At 47.7% G+C, this 16,717-nt stretch overlaps 2 protein-coding genes across 2 annotated transcripts; one reads left to right on the top strand and one right to left on the bottom strand.

Moving 5' to 3' along the window:
- Positions 1–265: 265 nt before the first annotated feature.
- Positions 266–13,164, top strand: KCTD13 (potassium channel tetramerization domain containing 13). The gene is made up of 6 exons (XM_082671180.1): positions 266–652; positions 2,052–2,221; positions 9,483–9,572; positions 9,662–9,714; positions 10,390–10,585; positions 12,505–13,164. Exons 1-6 carry the CDS (start codon positions 409–411, stop codon positions 12,739–12,741), a joined length of 990 nt encoding a protein of 329 aa, XP_082527306.1. The 5' UTR covers positions 266–408; the 3' UTR covers positions 12,742–13,164.
- A 124-nt stretch (positions 13,165–13,288) lies between these two features.
- On the bottom strand, positions 13,289–16,691 carry ASPHD1 (aspartate beta-hydroxylase domain containing 1; the record flags this gene model as incomplete). Its single annotated transcript, XM_082671179.1, is given in 4 exon segments — positions 13,289–13,704; positions 14,240–14,353; positions 15,751–16,621; positions 16,623–16,691. Coding segments are annotated over 4 exon segments (1,164 nt in total). The 3' UTR covers positions 13,289–13,594.
- Between the last annotated feature and the right edge of the window lie 26 nt (positions 16,692–16,717).

The following is a 16,717-nucleotide window of genomic DNA, read 5'->3' as shown; positions in this document are numbered from 1 at the left end:
TCTGAGAGCAGAGACACGCGGCAGGGACACCCGTTTCCACAACAGGCTAGTGGCCAAGCGCCTCCTACACCGGGTCTCCAGCACTGGCGACTGGACCGCACTTCCCGCGGCGCCCTACCCCGCTGCAGCCGGCGCTCAACCCCTCCAACGGCCCAAGGCCACTACGCATGCTCCGCACTTCCGGCCCCGCGAGGTCGGGGGCGGGAGCTTGACGCGCCTGCGCAGCTGCTCGCCCGGCTTCCGGGCGGTGCAGGCGCTATGGGTCTGAGGGACAGTGTCTTTGAGTAGCGGCGGTGTAGAGGCGTGCGGGCCCAGAGGTCCGGCCCGAGGGCTCAGGACCGGGGTCTTTGGGAGCGGCCGGGGGGCGCAGAGAGAACCTAGAATCGCTGCCCGCCGCCACCACCAGGCATGTCGGCCGAGGCCTCGGGCCCGGAGGCGGCCGAGGCCCCGTCCCTGGAAGTCCCTAAGCCCTCAGGTCTCGAACCTGGCTCCGCTGCCTACGGTCTCAAGCCACTGACCACGAACAGCAAGTACGTGAAGCTGAACGTGGGCGGCTCGCTGCACTACACGACGCTGCGCACCCTCACGGGACAGGACACCATGCTCAAGGCCATGTTCAGCGGCCGCGCGGAGGTGCTCACTGACGCCGGAGGTACGCGAGCTGCCCTTGCTTACCGTCCTGCGTCCTCCAGATCCACGTCTCCCTTTCCCGTGGTCTTTCCTGGCCCAGTCTCCTCATGCCCGTTCTCTGCCACCGTCCAGTCAGTTCATTCTCACCCCCTCCAGCCCCCACATCCCGTCTCATCCCGCCTGGCTCGGTCATGAGCGCCCTCCCTCCCCCGATCTTTACCCCCAGCAGTAGTAACCAACATTCATGGACATCCCCCGCCCCGCCGCACCATCCACCCCGCCCCTCCAACTACTCTGCCGGGCGCTGTGGTAAGTGATTCAACGTGTCAGCTCCCAATTTTCATGACTGCTTCCCACTGACTCTCCCACCCTTCACGCCTCAGCTCAAAAGACTTGGGAACCAGCCCAGCTGCCAACAACATCCTTCCAGGCACCCTTCATCAGTTTCTCCCACCTGCCCAGCCTTTTGTTCCCCTCTCTACCTCTGCGCTGCCAACAGCCATCCCCGAGAGTTGGAGGATCTTGTCGGTCTCCGTTCCCCTAACGGAGTTTCCTCTACACTCTAGGACTCCATCTGTAAATACAGACTGTAGAAGGAGAGGGCAGCTTTGGGTTTGCCAGGGACGCCAGAGCGGAGAGTGGACAGTTCTCTTTGGCAGGCGAGCCCCTTACCTTCCCGAAGTGTTGCATTCAGGTCTGGGCCCCATATGCCCAAGTGGAACCTTAAAGTTTGGTGGCAGGGTTGAGGGTGGTGGAGGTGGAGTGGATTCAGAAGGGGTTAACGAGGGTTGTGAGAGCAGGAAAGTAAAATTTGGGGAGGTAGAGCTCAGCCTTCAAATACCTGAAGGTGAAGAATTTATTTATTCAATAAGTATTTGTAAAATGCCAGTGCGGGAGATAGTTTGGTACACAAATCTGATAAGCTAAGCCTTATGGAGTTTTCTTTTTTTGTGGGGGCAGGGGGAGAATAAGCAAGTAAACATACTAAAACAAAAGCGAATGTGTAATTTCAGATAGCAATAAGTATATTATGAAGAATAGAATGAAGAATATAAAGGTTAAAATGGTAGTAAACTGGACGGTGGGGTGGACATTCTAATTAAATAGGATGGTCAGAATTAGCACAAGAGGTTAGAGGTTTATTGATAAGGTAATCTGTACGAACTCTCTGATGGTGAGAACCTTCTCAGTGTAGCACAGACTTGGGAGGGAATTAATTCTCTGTGGCTGGCTGTGTTAAAAAGGGGCTTATGGGAGAACTCACTGGAGATGTTTTAAAGGGATTTTCTTAGCTATGGCACAGGCTTGAGACAGATCAGTATTAAGACTTGTGGCTTTCGAATCCTTCTTTCATAAAAATTTAGTAGCTCCACAGCCTTTAGCAAAGCCATCCTTCCTCCTGCCTCTCCCCACCACACCAGGTTGGGTGCTGATTGACCGGAGCGGCCGCCACTTTGGTACAATCCTCAACTACCTGCGGGACGGGTCCGTGCCACTGCCTGAGAGTACCAGAGAACTGGGGGAGCTTCTGGGCGAAGCACGCTACTACCTGGTACAGGGACTGATTGAGGACTGCCAGCTGGCACTGCAGGTGAGGGTCCCTTCCCCACCTCCTGAGTCCCACCCCTATGCTCATGTCCCTGGGAGAGCTGCCCAAGCAGTTAGCTGTTAAGATATTAAAGAAAAACAAAAGGAAGTATGGGGCACTGCCTGGAGGAGTTGCCTCTGGCCTGCCTCTGACTGGCCATGACACCAGAGAATTTGGGGGTACTGTCCTGTGCATTTCTGCTGTCTCAGGCAGGGCCCCCCTCACCACCTCATGCCAAGACTACTGCAGTGGTTAAATGACTACTGTCTCTGTTTCTTGCTGTTTCTACCCAGCCAATCCAGCTGTTACACTAGCACCTGAATAATGATCCTTAAACACCATCCCAATTTATTCTCTCCCTTGCTCAGAAATCCCAAATAATGCCCTTGTCCCACTAAGGGAAAAAAAAAAATCTGAATTTAAATTGGAATATAATGACCTCCATGATCTGGTCCTATCCTGGGAGGCAGCATTCCATCCCTCCCAGGGCTTTAAATAATTCTTTTTTTTCTAGCAGTGAAATACTATAGAAGCAGTCACACCCAATAAAAAAGGGTTGGGGGTTCCAGGGCCCCACCTGCTGGGCTTCTTTTCTGGGGATCTCTTAGGATTCTGAGAAGAGTTTGGAAAGCACAGCCAGGAGATATGGGTTAAGTGTCACTCCACCACAGCTGACTGAGTGACCTTGAGTGAGTCAATTCCTACCTCTGGCATTCTGTTCTCATGTTCCAAAAGATAGGGAAATGAGAAAAATATGTGCAGTGTAGTGAGTTTCACATAAAGCCTTTTATTCTGTTCTATTTTTACAATGTGAAAAGTGTCCTTTTATGATACAATATTAATAGGAGATTGTAAGAATTTTTTTTGATGCCCTTTATATTCAATATATTAAAAAGTGGCAACTATGAACAACTTTCTGTTACCTTGGGGAATACTTATTGGACCTTGAAATCCAAAAGTATAGAATTCCTTTGGGCGATATCTATGTTTTTCAAGCTTTTTGACTGCATCTTATAGAGATGCATAAAATGCATTTTATACTTGCATATATATGACTGAATTAAGTTTTATAAAATGATACTTTTAGTGAAATACACTCTGACATATTCTGTTTTCTTTCTTTCTGATGCCGTTTGGAACCCATTAAATTTATTTCATGACCCATTAGTGGGTTACCACTTGCAGTTTAAAAAACATCAAACTAGATGATTTTGGAAGTGCATTCCTGTTCTGTAACTTTACATTTATCTAATGTTATCTCACATCCACTGTGTGTTAGGATTGGTTCTTTTACCTTCTTCTACCCCTGTTTGACATAAAAAGAAACATGAGGGAAGCTGAGGATATATTCAAGGTGAAAGAGCCGGTAAGCAGCAAAGCTCAGAGTCAACCCCAGGTGCCTGACTCCCAAGTGCAGTGCTTTTTCTTCTGTGCTCAGCTGCCTCCTTTGCAAGCTTCCCCGAGACCATTCTCATTCCCCACTCCACTCAGCTAGAATATGCTTGTTTGTTTGGAGGTTTGGGGTTTGGAGTTTTTTGTTTGCTTGTTTCTTTCTTCCTTTTTGGCCGCCCTGTGTACCATGCGGGATCTTAGTTCCCCGACCAGGGATCGAACCCGTGCCCCCTGCAGTGGAAGCTGGGAGTCTTAACCAGTCGACCACCAGGGAAATCCCGTTGTTTTTAAGATTCTGGTACAGAGAATTGAGTTCAGCATACTTCTCAGTGTGTGACACTTAAACATCATTAGTCTATGCAGATCTTTTCTCTTTTTATTTTTTCCTTCATTCCCAGTCCCCTGCCCACTTCCCTTTTCCCCATAGGTACCCCTCCAGTTCTAATGTTTTAATACATTTCCTTGGATTATGTTTGTACCATTAAAAAACTAAAACATTGTTTTGTATACACATGTATTTTAAATTTCCATAAATGTCATTGAGCTATGGATTGTGTGTTCTGTTTCTTAATTCAACACTTTTTCCAAGTTCTATTCATGCTGCTGTATGTACATTTAGTTCTTTGCTTCTGACCGCTGCACAGGAATCTATGGTGTGCATTCAACCATATTTTATTTATACATTCCCCTGAGGTTGGAAACCTAGATTGCCTCCCGCTTCCTGCCCCCACAAACGATGCCACCATGAGCATCTTTGTACGTGTGCCCTTGTGGGTCCTGGGTCAGTGTTTCTCATGACTGTAGCTGGGAATGGAATTGGTGGGCCGCAGGACACATGCAAACGAATTTCAGCAAGTATCATCAGATTACTCTCCCAAATGGCTGTAGCACCTTGTACTCTTGATGAGCAGTGCATAAGGAATCCTGTTTCTGCGTATCCTCAGCAACTCATGGCATCACCCAGCATTCTAATTTTGCTAATCTGATTGGTATAGAGTGATTTCATTTTAATTTGCGTGCTTCTGATTACTAATTAGATTGAGCATCTTTTCACATACTAGCTTTTTTGGTTTCCCCTTCAGTGAATTGCCAATTCATATTCTTTACCAAATTTTCTACTGAGTTTCCTATCTTTTTCTTGTTGTTTTGCAGGAGATTCTTACATATTTTAGCTTAGTTCCTAGGGAGAATTAAGCCCTATTACTCTAAGGCATGTATTTTACATAATAAATTAACTTCTCCTGTGCATCTAGAATGGTACTATTTACCTGACATTCTCAGAAGAGTTGGGAAAATAGTTACTCAGATTATTTGCTGGGTTTTGATATTCAGTGAGGAAGCCCAGTTGAGAAAGTGTGTTTTAGATAATAATTTCTAGTCAGTTTTAGATGTTACCAATAATTTCTCTTAGAATGTCACCTGTCTGTGGCATCTGTTGTTGAATAGAAATTATTCTTTTTAATTATAAATAAATGTTTATTATTTTTAAAGCAGTCTATAAGTATTGTAGAAATTTAGAAAACACAGATCATCAAAATAATAAAAGCACCAAATATCCTTCTAGGTCTTTTCCTGTGTGTGTGTTTGCCAAAATATGATTATGCTGTGTGTGCTGTTTTGTAGTACGCTTTTTGTTTGTTTGTTAATAATTGCCGTCTTTCCATGTCAGTGAAATTTTATATAACATGAGGGGCATATACACATTTCTCTGTTTGTTCCAGAAATGTCTTTTATAGATGGTTCATCTAAACCAGGACCCGATCTAGATCCTTGCATTACATCTGGTCATTATGTTCTTTTTCCAACCCAAGCAGTCCCTTTTTTCTCAAAATACTGACTTTCTCATAATACTGACCATCAGTTGTCCTTCACAGTGACCTGCTCTCCAAATTCGCCTGATGTGGTTTGTTACCCTACCCTATCCTGAGTTTCCTCTAAATTAGATGGTAGATTTAAAAGCTTGATATTAAACATTTTGGTTGGAAAGCATGTTAAGTAATGTTACATATATCATACTGTGTTATATCGAGACCTACAATATTGTTAATATGACCCATCATTAGTGATGCTCAGTATTGGCCCCTAGATTCAGATGATGATGGTTTGATCCCTCCATCGTAGTTACACTTCCTTGTTGCTAACTATAAAGTAATTTAGGCATTTTATGAATGGCAGTTACCTATCAACCACACATCCATTTATAATTCTCACCTGAATCAATAATTTCATTAGGGTTGTAGAATAATTATAATTCCTTCAACATTATTACGTGAAATTATTTATAAAGTCATGCTTTTCATTGTCAACTGGAGAGATTCTTGATTTTGATATAGTCACATTCCTCTTTTTATTTTTCTAATGGTGTATCCTCTTAGGATCTTGTTTAAGAAGTTCATTCTACATTTTTTATTAGCTTTATAGTTTTACCTTTTCTATATGGAATTCACTGTCATAAATGCGAATTATGAAGGGATTCAACTGTTTTTTGTCCTCTGTGGACTGAGCTAGTTTTCTCAATGCCATCTACTACACAATCTGTGGTAGCCAGCATCCAAGATGGCCACCAGCAATTCTTGCCTCTTGCTTATTCAGGCTCTTGCTTAGTCCCCTCCCACACTGAATAGGGCTGACCTATGTAACCAGTAGGAGATTGCAGAGATGATAGTGTGTGACTTCTAAAGCTAGGTCATAAAAGACCCACAGCAGTTTCTGCCTCTCTTGGATCACTCACTCTGGGGAAGCCAGCTGCCATGTGAGCATATTCATGCAGCCCTAAGGGAAAGGTCCACTTGGTGAGGAACTGAAGCCTCCTGCCAACAGCCAGCACAGACTTCCAGCCAAATTGGTGAACTATCCCAGAATTGGATCCTTTAGGCCCAATCAAGTCTTCAGATAACTACAGCCCTGGTCAACACTTGGACTCCAACTTCATGAGAGACCCTCGGCCAGGACCACCTAACTAAGCCAGTCTCAAGCTCCCAACCCACAGAAACTGTGTGAGATAATAAATGTTTATTGTTGTTTTAAGCTGCTAAGTTTGTACTAATTTGTTACCCAGTAACGGATAACAGATTTTGGTATCTGGAGTGGGGTTCTGCCGTAACAAAAACCTAAAATGTGGGAGCGGCTTTAGAACTGGGAAGAGGGCAGAAGCTGGAAGGACTTGAGAACAGTGTTAATAAAAGCCTAAAGAGCTTTAAAGAGTATTCGTAGAAGTCTGATGACCTTTGGGGAGGCTGCAGTGTGGAACATGTTTACTGGAAAGTGGTAGAAAGGGGATCCTTGTTATATAGTGGCAGAAGTAGCAACACTGTCTCCTACAGTAATGTAGAAAGTAGAAAACATACTAATGATCTGGGTGATCTAGCTAAAGAAATTTCCAGATAGAATGTTGAAGTGCCACAGGTTTCTTGTTGCTTATAGTGAAACAGAAGAGGAGAGGGTAAGCTAAAGGAAAAAGAATTGAACAAAAAGGAGCCAGGAATTTTGGGGGCTTGAAAATTCCCAGTCTTGCAGATAACAACTGATGTTAAAATCAGCAAATAGCTTCCAGGCAAAGATCAAACACAGGGCATTCTCAGTAAAACATGGTCTAAAGATGAAGCTGAGGATGTGATTGTAAAATCCCTTAAGACCTCAGAAATATCCAAGAAGATGCCTCAGAGAACCATTCAATCAAATAATAGCACTTCTAAGAAGCTTAAGGCTATTGTCAGGCAGCAGTCTCAGCATAAGCCCAAAGTAGAGAAGAGCTTATCTCACAAAGATGTGTGGGTGAGGCTTTTGTCTAATGAACTGAACCCCAGGACTCACAAGACACCCATTAAGTTTTTAAGAGAATTATATTGGCAGAAACACTGCCAGCTTAGACTGGAAGGGACAGAGACAGTACAAGAGGAGAAGAAGCCTTTGGACCCTCGAAGTTCTACAGGCAGAAAGCAGGCTAAGGAAACTATGGAGCTGCAAACACGGACTGTCTTTCATGGAAATGGAAGGATGACTCAGGTCAGAGCCAAGAGCCATAGAGAATCATTCCTGGACAGGAGTAGACATCAGAGAGCTCCCAATATTTGTCCAACTGGATTACAGAATTTCTGTGAAGCAGTGACTTCTCTGTGCCTCCTGCACCCCTCCTCACCTTTTGAACAAGAGTGTTTATCCTAATGCCTGTTGCACATGTTGCATGTGGAGTGTGTGGAAGAGATAACTAGTCTCTTTAGTTCACAGGTCATCAGATCCAGAGAAAATGTACCTAAGGAGCTATAGTTAAGGAACACCTCCCAAGGAGCATCGTCCCCACCTGGACCTGATTTAGATGACCAGATTCTGTACTTCAGTGCTGTAATAGGATGGGACTTTGGGGGATCTTGGGAGGGGGTGAGTGTGTTTTGTGTATGGGAGGGATTTGAATCAATGGGAGCCAGAAAGCGGACTGTGGAGCCAGCCTCCAAGGCAGTCCCCAATGATTCTTGTTCCCTAGTACTCATTGCCTTGTGTTGTTCCCGCCCACACTGAATAGGGCTAACAGAACTAGGTCATAAAAGACAGTGAGGCCTCCACCTTGCTCTCTCTTGGATTATTTGCTCTGGAGAAGCCAGCTGCCATATTGTGAGGACACTCAAGCAACCCAACAGAGAGGTCTAAATGACAGGGATCAGATATTTCCTGCCAATAGCCAGCCTGAACTTGCCAGCCATTTGAATAAGCTTTCTCAGAAACAAATCTTCCAAACCCAGACATGCCTTCAGATTACTGCAGCCCCACCTGACTTGACTGTAACCTTGTGAGAGACCCCATGCCAAAAACATTCAGCTAAGCCACTCCTGAATTCCTGAATATCTATTCTGACCCACAGAAATGGGTAATAAGTTATTTGCTGTTGGTTTAAGCTGTTCAGTTTGGGGACAGTTTGTTATACAGTGATAACTAATACACACTTGCCCCACTGATTTGTGATGTTCTCTCTATAAATATCAGTTCTCCTATATACACCAGTCTGTTTCCAAGTTCTCTATTGTGTTTCATTGTTTTTGTTTGTTTCTGCACCAGAACTACATTGTTTTCATTATTATGGCTTTGTAAGATATTTTAGTATCTGGGAGGGTCAATCTCTTCTCTTGCTTGACTCTTTTTAAAAATTGACCTAAGTAACAGTAGACTTATTCTTCCAAATTAATTTTAGAAAAAGTCTTAGGAGTTTCTCAAAAAAAAAAAATCTGCTGGAATTTGTATTAGAATTGCACATCTAGTTTTTAGGTTGGGAGAGGTGAGAGGGGTTTTGGCATGAAGATTCTAGAAAGCAGAGAAGAGGAAAGAAACCTATGTGTCTGGTTCTGATTCTCCCTCCAGTTCATTCATTCACCAGGTATTTATTCATCTACTGTAAATTGATACTTATTGTCTAGGTAGAGACCATGAGCAAATATACCAAAAAATGAGAAAATATGAGGAACTGCGTGCCATGAAGAAAGTGAACTGATAGTGTGAAAAAGAAGAAGTAGAGGAGGCTGCTCAGCCAGGGAGCTTGGGGTGGAGGACCAGCACCCTCCTAGGGGTACTGTTTGAGTTGAGATCTGAATGGCATGAAGGGGCCAGCCATGCAACCGAGTGCAGGCTGTTGCCAGCAGTGGCAGCTGCAAAGGGCCTGGTGGGCACAAGCTGGATGCGCGAAGGAACAGGTGGGGCTGAAGTCCAGCAGGCAGGGGAGAGTGGTAGAGACGAGATCAGAGTTCGCATCCTGCAGAGTCTTGTGTGGACTACTAAGGAGTCTGGATTTTTTTCCCAAAGGCAACAAGCAGTTTTTGAAGGCTTTTAGGTTGGGGAGTGAGTGACCTCTGGTTGTGCTGTTAATCACCTTCCGCTTCTTCTCCAGCAAAAAAGGGAGAACCTGTCCCCGCTGTGCCTCATCCCCACGGTGACATCTCCCCGGGAGGAGCAGCAGCTCCTGGCCAGCACCTCCAAGGTGAGGCCCCTGAGCCCTGTAGGGTGGAGGCTGGGGGCCTATCCCGGCAGCCTGACCCCCACCCTTCTCCATCCTTTCTCCCGCAACAGCCCGTGGTGAAGCTCCTGCACAACCGCAGTAACAACAAGTACTCCTACACCAGGTGACCCCCTCAGGGGCGGGGAGGTGCACTGGGTGGAATCCTGGGCTCAAGCACAGCTCTGCCCCTGGCCCAAGGGGAGGATTATGGCCGCATGGGGGCGGGGGGTGGGGGGTGAAAAGAATCCTGCCTGGATGCAAATTCTAGCTCTGCCACTTACCCACTGGGTACTTTGGACAGGTCATTTTCACTTCTGAGCTTCACTTTTATCATCAGTAAACTGGGGTCCAGGTGAGCATCAGATGATAATTACTAGCATTTCTTATAAGAGGCATGGCTCTGAGTGCTTTGCATATACTTCCTCACATAATCCTCACAATTGTTTGAAGGAGGTATTGTTGTGATCTCCATTTTACAGATGAGGCAACTGAGGCACCGAGAGGTGAAGTAACTTGCTGAGTGTCACTCAGTTAAAAAGTGGTAGAGCTAGGATGCCAGGTGAGGTCGCTTGGCTCCAGAACCTGCATGGGGTAGCCACTCTGCTGTGCTGGGATTTGCTGAGCAAATGCTGCTTCCGTTCTGAGGCCTCCTTAGCCTGGCCCCAGGGGTGGAGGAAGCTCCATTCTGGGCACCAAACTCCTAGGTAGGACTAGAGTGCTAGATATATGGGCCCCTAAGCTTGGGGGAACAGAGGGAGGAAGCCATTTGTGCTGAGCCTCTTGGCCCCCTGGTCCTCAGCACTTCAGATGACAACCTACTTAAGAACATCGAGCTGTTTGACAAACTGGCCCTGCGCTTCCATGGGCGGCTGCTTTTCCTCAAGGATGTTCTGGGGGATGAGATCTGCTGCTGGTCTTTCTACGGGCAGGGCCGCAAAATCGCCGAGGTGTGCTGCACCTCCATTGTCTATGCCACGGAGAAGAAGCAGACCAAGGTCAGAAGGGGTTCAGGGCCTGGTCAGGGAGGGCTGTGGTGGTGGGCAGGACGAGCACCCTGGACAAAGGCAGCTCAGCAGATCAGGCAGGGGAAATCCATCACCGGAGTTCTAAGTTCTGGGGTCTTAGTTCTGTAACCTTGGGCAAGTCATCTGACTTCTGTGGGTCTCTGCTTCTCTACCTGTGAAAGGAGGGTGTTGGATTAGAGTGGGATTCTTAATCTAGGCCAGTTGGGTTTCAAGGCTATCTTGAAAGAGTGTGCAGTTTTGGGAGTGGGTATGCATTTTTCTATATAGAAGGACCATAGTTGTCATTAGAATTTCAGAAGGATCCATGACCCAGAGTAGGTTCTTAAAACTTCAGGTGCTTAGAACACACTGAGGTTGTAGGCCCTGAGTCATTAACATGGCAATCATCAGCAGATACGTCCTGAGCACTGCAAGAGGCTTGAAATCAAGGCGAATAAGATTCTGAGTAAAGTACAAGCCCTCTGTCATGACGTCTGGCCCCTGAAGATCTTATCAGCCTGGTCCCTTCTGACCTTGACATGAAGGATGTGCCTCAGATACACTGGAGATCTTGAAAGTCCCTTAAGCACCCAGTGCTATTTCACACCCCCTACCTTTGCACACACTATTCCCTCTTCTTGGAATTACTTTTCCTCATTCCTGTCTGCCTAATGGACTTGTGCTTAATCTTTAAGACCTAAGCCAAGCATCACTTTCTCTGGGACACCACTCATGAACTTTCAGCCCAACAACCCCAGACAAAGTTGGTCATACCCCCCTGTCAGCCAAACACAATGTTGATTGTAGTCTGCTGGGGATGGGGGAGTAGGAGTGTTTACTTCAGCAGCAAGGAGTTAGCTTCTTGAGAGTAGAGCTGAATCTTTTTTTTCCCCCCCATCTCTGTAGCACTAGCCAGGCCTTTATCACGCCGCAGAAGCTAGGAAACATTTATTGAATGCGTGAATGAGTGAATAATCCAGTTTCCAAGTAGCTTCCTCTGTAATTGGGAAGACAGGAAGATAAACCAGTAATGAGAATGCAGCTTGTTAAAGTTTTTTTGTTTACATCCCTCCAAGCCACACAAGGGGAACCCCTAACCACCTCTTCATCCCGTACTACTCTCCTTCACCCTGCCTTGTTGCTTTGGCCTTGCACTGATCTTCAGATACACTAAGCGAGTTCCTGACCCCAGAGCTGTTCCCTTCCCAGACTGATCTGTCTCTAGCTCTCCATCTGGTTCCTTCCCTCCTTTCCTTTGGCTATTGGTCAGATGTCACCTTCTCAGTGAGGCCTTCTCTGAGCTCCCTCTTTAAAGTTGTAACATTCCTGGCGGTGGCCATCTCCACACCCTTTTCCTGCTATAATTTTTCCGTAACATTTATCGTCATCTGACACTTTATATCTTATTACATATATGTCTGGGTCCTCGCCCTAGAATGTAAACTTCCTGCGGACAGGAACTTTGCCTGTTTTGTTCACTGCTATATTCCCATTGCCCAGAACAACACCTGGTACAGTGCAGTCACTCAGTAAATATTTGTCAAATGAAAAGATATACCAAGAAAAAAAAAAAAAAAGATATACCAAGAGACTTGGCAACAAAGGACAGAAAACAAATAACTCTCTGCCTGACTTCAGAGCTGGACCTTGAAGTATAAGTGTGACTTAGCTGAGCAAAGAAGTTGCAAAGAGGACAGTCCAGGCTAAAGGAACCTGTGACTGCAGAGGCTATAGGAGTGGCGAGACAGTGCAGGAGCAGCCTGGGGGAGGGGATGGCTGCGTAAGAGTGGAGCCAGAGGGAGGGAGCTGGGGGTTGCTGGCCTTTTGCAGGTGGAATTCCCAGAGGCCCGGATCGGCTGCGTAAGAGTGGAGCCAGAGGGAGGGAGCTGGGGGTTGCTGGCCTTTTGCAGGTGGAATTCCCAGAGGCCCGGATCTTTGAGGAGACCCTGAACATCCTGATCTACGAGACTCCCCGAGGCCCAGACCCAGCCCTCTTGGAGGCCACAGGAGGTGCAGCTGGAGGTGGCGGGGCAGGCCGAGGGGAGGACGAGGAGAACCGAGAGCACCGTGTCCGCAGAATCCATGTCCGGCGCCACATCACCCACGACGAGCGTCCTCACGGCCAACAGATTGTCTTCAAGGACTGAGCTTTGCCCCGAGTCTTCCTCTGGCCGCTGGGACCCAGTCCGTCTTTCTCTTCCTCCCCTTCCCAGACCTTTGCCCCGGCTTTGCTGGCCAAGTCGTGGGTCCTTCTTCCATCCCTTCATTGCATGGTACAGTTCACTTTGGCCCTTTTCCATCCATTCCCACCTCATTGCTAACCACAGAGTACATTCCAGCCCCTCCCCTCAGAGGCCTTCAGAAGGCCTACATTGGTTGCCTCCTCCCCATCCTTGTCCTGCCCTCTTCCCTCACCAGCTGGTTTAGAAGGATTTAGAATTCCCTTTGTCTTTTTTTAGGACATTGTACACACCAAAGTGTCAAGCCAGCCCTTAATAACACCCACCACATTCTGAGCCGCCTCCTCACCATTGTACAGGGCAGTTTGCCTCCCTCCTGCTTCCCCAACATCCTCCCTACCTCCTTAACTTTGTACTAGGTGGGCCTGGGCCTGTACCAGGTCAGCATCTTCTCAATTTTTTTCATATTATTTATTATTATAATTTTCTATTAAATTATTGGAATAAAGTTGAGTTGAGGGTCTGGTGCTGGCTCCCAGAGAAAGGGCCAGGTATATGGCTTGTTAGGGAGGTACCTGGCTAGTTGGATGGGAGAAGACACAGACCCCTGCCCCCAGCCTTTCCCTGGGCTGGTAGCTGGGAAGAAAGTAGTCAGGAGTTAGGAGAGGATTTTAAAATCTATATTTCGGTGTTCACTGGCCAGTTCCCACCCTCAGCCCCACCCCACCCCCTGCAATGGAGAGGTGGTCCTGGCTACCACTCAGGCCATCCCCGAGCGCAGCATCTCTCCAGCCCAGATGTCTGAAGGGAGCACCTTCCTTCAAGGGTCTGGTGCGAAGACAAAGTCGAGGGCCTGGCGTTCGGCCCCAGCCACATTGGGATGCCAGAGGTCCACGATGAAGACCACTCGAGGCCCATCTTCGGGAGAGCCTAGGGCACGTGGGGATGGAGACAGCAGAGCAGCTGACATTAAGTACTTACAAGCCAGAGCACTCACCAAATACTCATAAACGCAAACACTTTATAAATAAGTGCCAGTGTTCTAATCCTTTATGTGTATTAACTCTTAATCATCAGAACAAACTGTGAGGTAGTACCATAAGTGTTCTCATTTTATGCAAAGTAACTGAGGCACAAAGAGGTTAAATAACTTGCCCAAGGTCACACTGCTAATGCCAGAGGTAGGACAGGAACCCAGGGGGTCCAGGCCCAGGGTCTCGTGCTATGAACCACTTTGCTGTGCACTTACATTAACTTATTTAATCCTTGCAGTCACTTGGTAAAAGAAGGTGGTTGCCCTATCTCACGGGTGATTGGAGAAATCATGTGACTTGTTCAAGGGCATGCAATTAGAAAATGGTGGTGTAGGACAGGAAGCCAGTTGGGCCCGATTCTGCAGCCTCTAGTCTATTCCCCTTAACTCTTTAGTCACTCATCCCTCCTAGCAGAATGGGAGCCCCATTACCATTATGAGCCACTGTATGCAGGAAGGAGTCGTCCACCAGTAGACAGTGTCCCTCAGCCCAGCACTGGGGCTCACCCCCGACCACCAGCTCACAGCCAGGGGGGATCTTCAGGCCTGTAGAAAGAGATCCGGGCCTCCAACATTCCTGCCTCCATCGAAGGGGCCCACCCCATTCAGTCAAAAAGCAGATCCGAGAGTCTTAAATGCTAGGTTCTATGGTGGTCCCTCCTCGTTCTCTGGAAGGTGACCCACGTAAAATTACAATACAGTACTGGATGAAAGAAATGCTAGGAGACAGAAAATGCAGTGCAAAGCACAATGTATTCTGTTTCAGAGAAGAGGGAAAGCTTCCTAAAAGAAGCAGCATCTCCTCTTGGGCTTCTGACAGTTTAACTCAAGAACCTACTGTGTGTTAGGCCCTCTCTCCCCCAAAGGTATAAAACATGGCTCCATCCTGCCAAGGACCACACACTGGGGTGCAGAAAACTGAGGAGCCAACTTAAACGATGGGGAAGAGGAAGACATTCCAGAGGAGGTGGGCATTTGAAAGTGTGAGTCGTGAAGGCTACGTAGGAGTTTTCCAGGAGGTGATAAGGGGGAAAGACATTCTAGGCTAAGAGCATGTGTGTGGCATCTGCCAGGATCAGCCAGAAGGCGTTCATGATTTAGGGCATGGTGGGAGAGAAGGGGAAGAAGGGAAGAGGTAGGAGATATGGAGAAAAGATCTGGCCTTGCTCCAGATCTCTTCAAAGCCAGTGTGCTCTGAAGTGTAGAACACATTCAACTGGTAGCACAGGAGATGATTATAGGCAAAACAAAGTCATGGCATTAAACAACAATCAGAAGACAAGTCTTTTTTTCTCCCCATTTTCTTTCATTCTCTAAAACACTGAAAAGAAAATCTCAGTTTGGTGCTACCATAACTTTAACATCCCCCCTAACATTGCCCTTTTTATGTTTATTTTTCCTTTGGGGCCATGTCCTGCGTCTTGTGGGATCTTAGTTCCCGGACCAGGGATTGAACCCAGGCCCTCAGCAGTGAAAGCACAGAGTCCTAACCACTGGACCACCAGGCAATTCCCAACATTGCTCCTTTTTAAAGGAGGAGAGTGTAGGCTTCAGCCACAGACTAGGATACTTCGCTAGAATTTTTAAAGCTTTCTTTTTTTAAGTTTAAACTTATTTTTATGAATAATTCCTATTTAGGTCAAGTAATACTGATTATCATTTTTCTATAAAGATTCCTTTTAAATAAGTAAAACAAAACATTGTGGGGAGTCAATATGAAGAAACAGTACAGGTGGTAAATGACTATGGAAAAGCTTATGAAGATGGTTTGCAGATCATTGAAGCTCAGGAAATGCTGCTGTGGGCGACAGGGAGTCAAGGAAGATTTCCGAGAAGAAAGGCATGATCAGAGTCACAGTGTAGAAAGCTATGATGGCAGAGAAGAGAGTCTGGAGGGGGAATCGTGGAGGCGAGGAGGCTGTCTGTAAGTAGCATCCACTTACCCAGGTGGCATCTGACTCGGGCATTGGTGGGCCCACAGCGGCCCTCGAGCCGGGCCCCAGGCAGGAGGACGGAAAAGCCAGCATTGCCGAAGGTGTTGGCACTCATAAAGCTTCGCAGCCCCCTCAGTGCCCGATAGGCCCCTGGGCACCGGCGGCAGTTGCTGGGTTGGCACCGGCCTGCTTGGTATAGCAGGAGCTGGTAGCACCCAGGGGCCAGTGGTGGGGACCAGCCCCGAGGCAGAGGGGTAGTCCCTGAGAAGTCCCAGCTCACAGCCCCGAAGTCCCTCAAAATGGCAGGGAAGCTGCTCTCCAGGAGCTCCACATCATGCCGCTGGGCATCCCGTGGCACGAAGGGGGCTGAGGGCAGGTCTGGCAGGAAAAGCAGGCCTGGGCGCTGAATGCCCAGGACCCCTGGCCCTCCCCCAGGGCCTGGGCTACCCTGAGCCGCCCGCCTCACCCTACCCATCCCTGCCCAAGAGTAGCGCCTGGCGTAGGCCCGAAGGCGACGGCTCACTAGGCCTTCTGTCCTAGGTCCTTCCACAGACTCCCCAGAGCTCCGTGGGCTTGGTCTGCCAGCCTCAGAGCACCCTCCAGGCCTACCACTGACAGCCCCAGCCCCTAGGGCCTGCATATCTTGGGAGCCCAGGCGGTAGCAGTACCAGAGGAAGAGGGAAGTGAGAGCTCCAAGGAGCAGGGTAAGGGCAGATGAGGCCAGAGGCAATGGCCATGCAGGCATGATGGGCAGGGAGGCCCTGGCCAAGAGGCCTGGGGCATCTTCCAGACCCCAGTTCCCTTGTCCCCCCAGTTCTCCACCGGTTCCTTCCATGGCTGCTCCCTGGTTACACCCTGGGCTGTTTCCCTTCCACATTCCTACTCTTGGTTCTCTCTCCTTCCGAGGTCCTCTCTCCACCTTGTACCTCCTGCTTTCTCGCTTCCTTCATGCACCTCTAACTCTCCTTTCCTTCCT

Source organism: Grampus griseus (assembly GCF_964374135.1).
Source record: "Grampus griseus genome assembly, chromosome: 14".
In the NCBI taxonomy this organism is placed as follows: Eukaryota; Metazoa; Chordata; class Mammalia; order Artiodactyla; family Delphinidae; genus Grampus; species Grampus griseus.
This window is presented reverse-complemented; position numbering and strand designations above follow the sequence as displayed.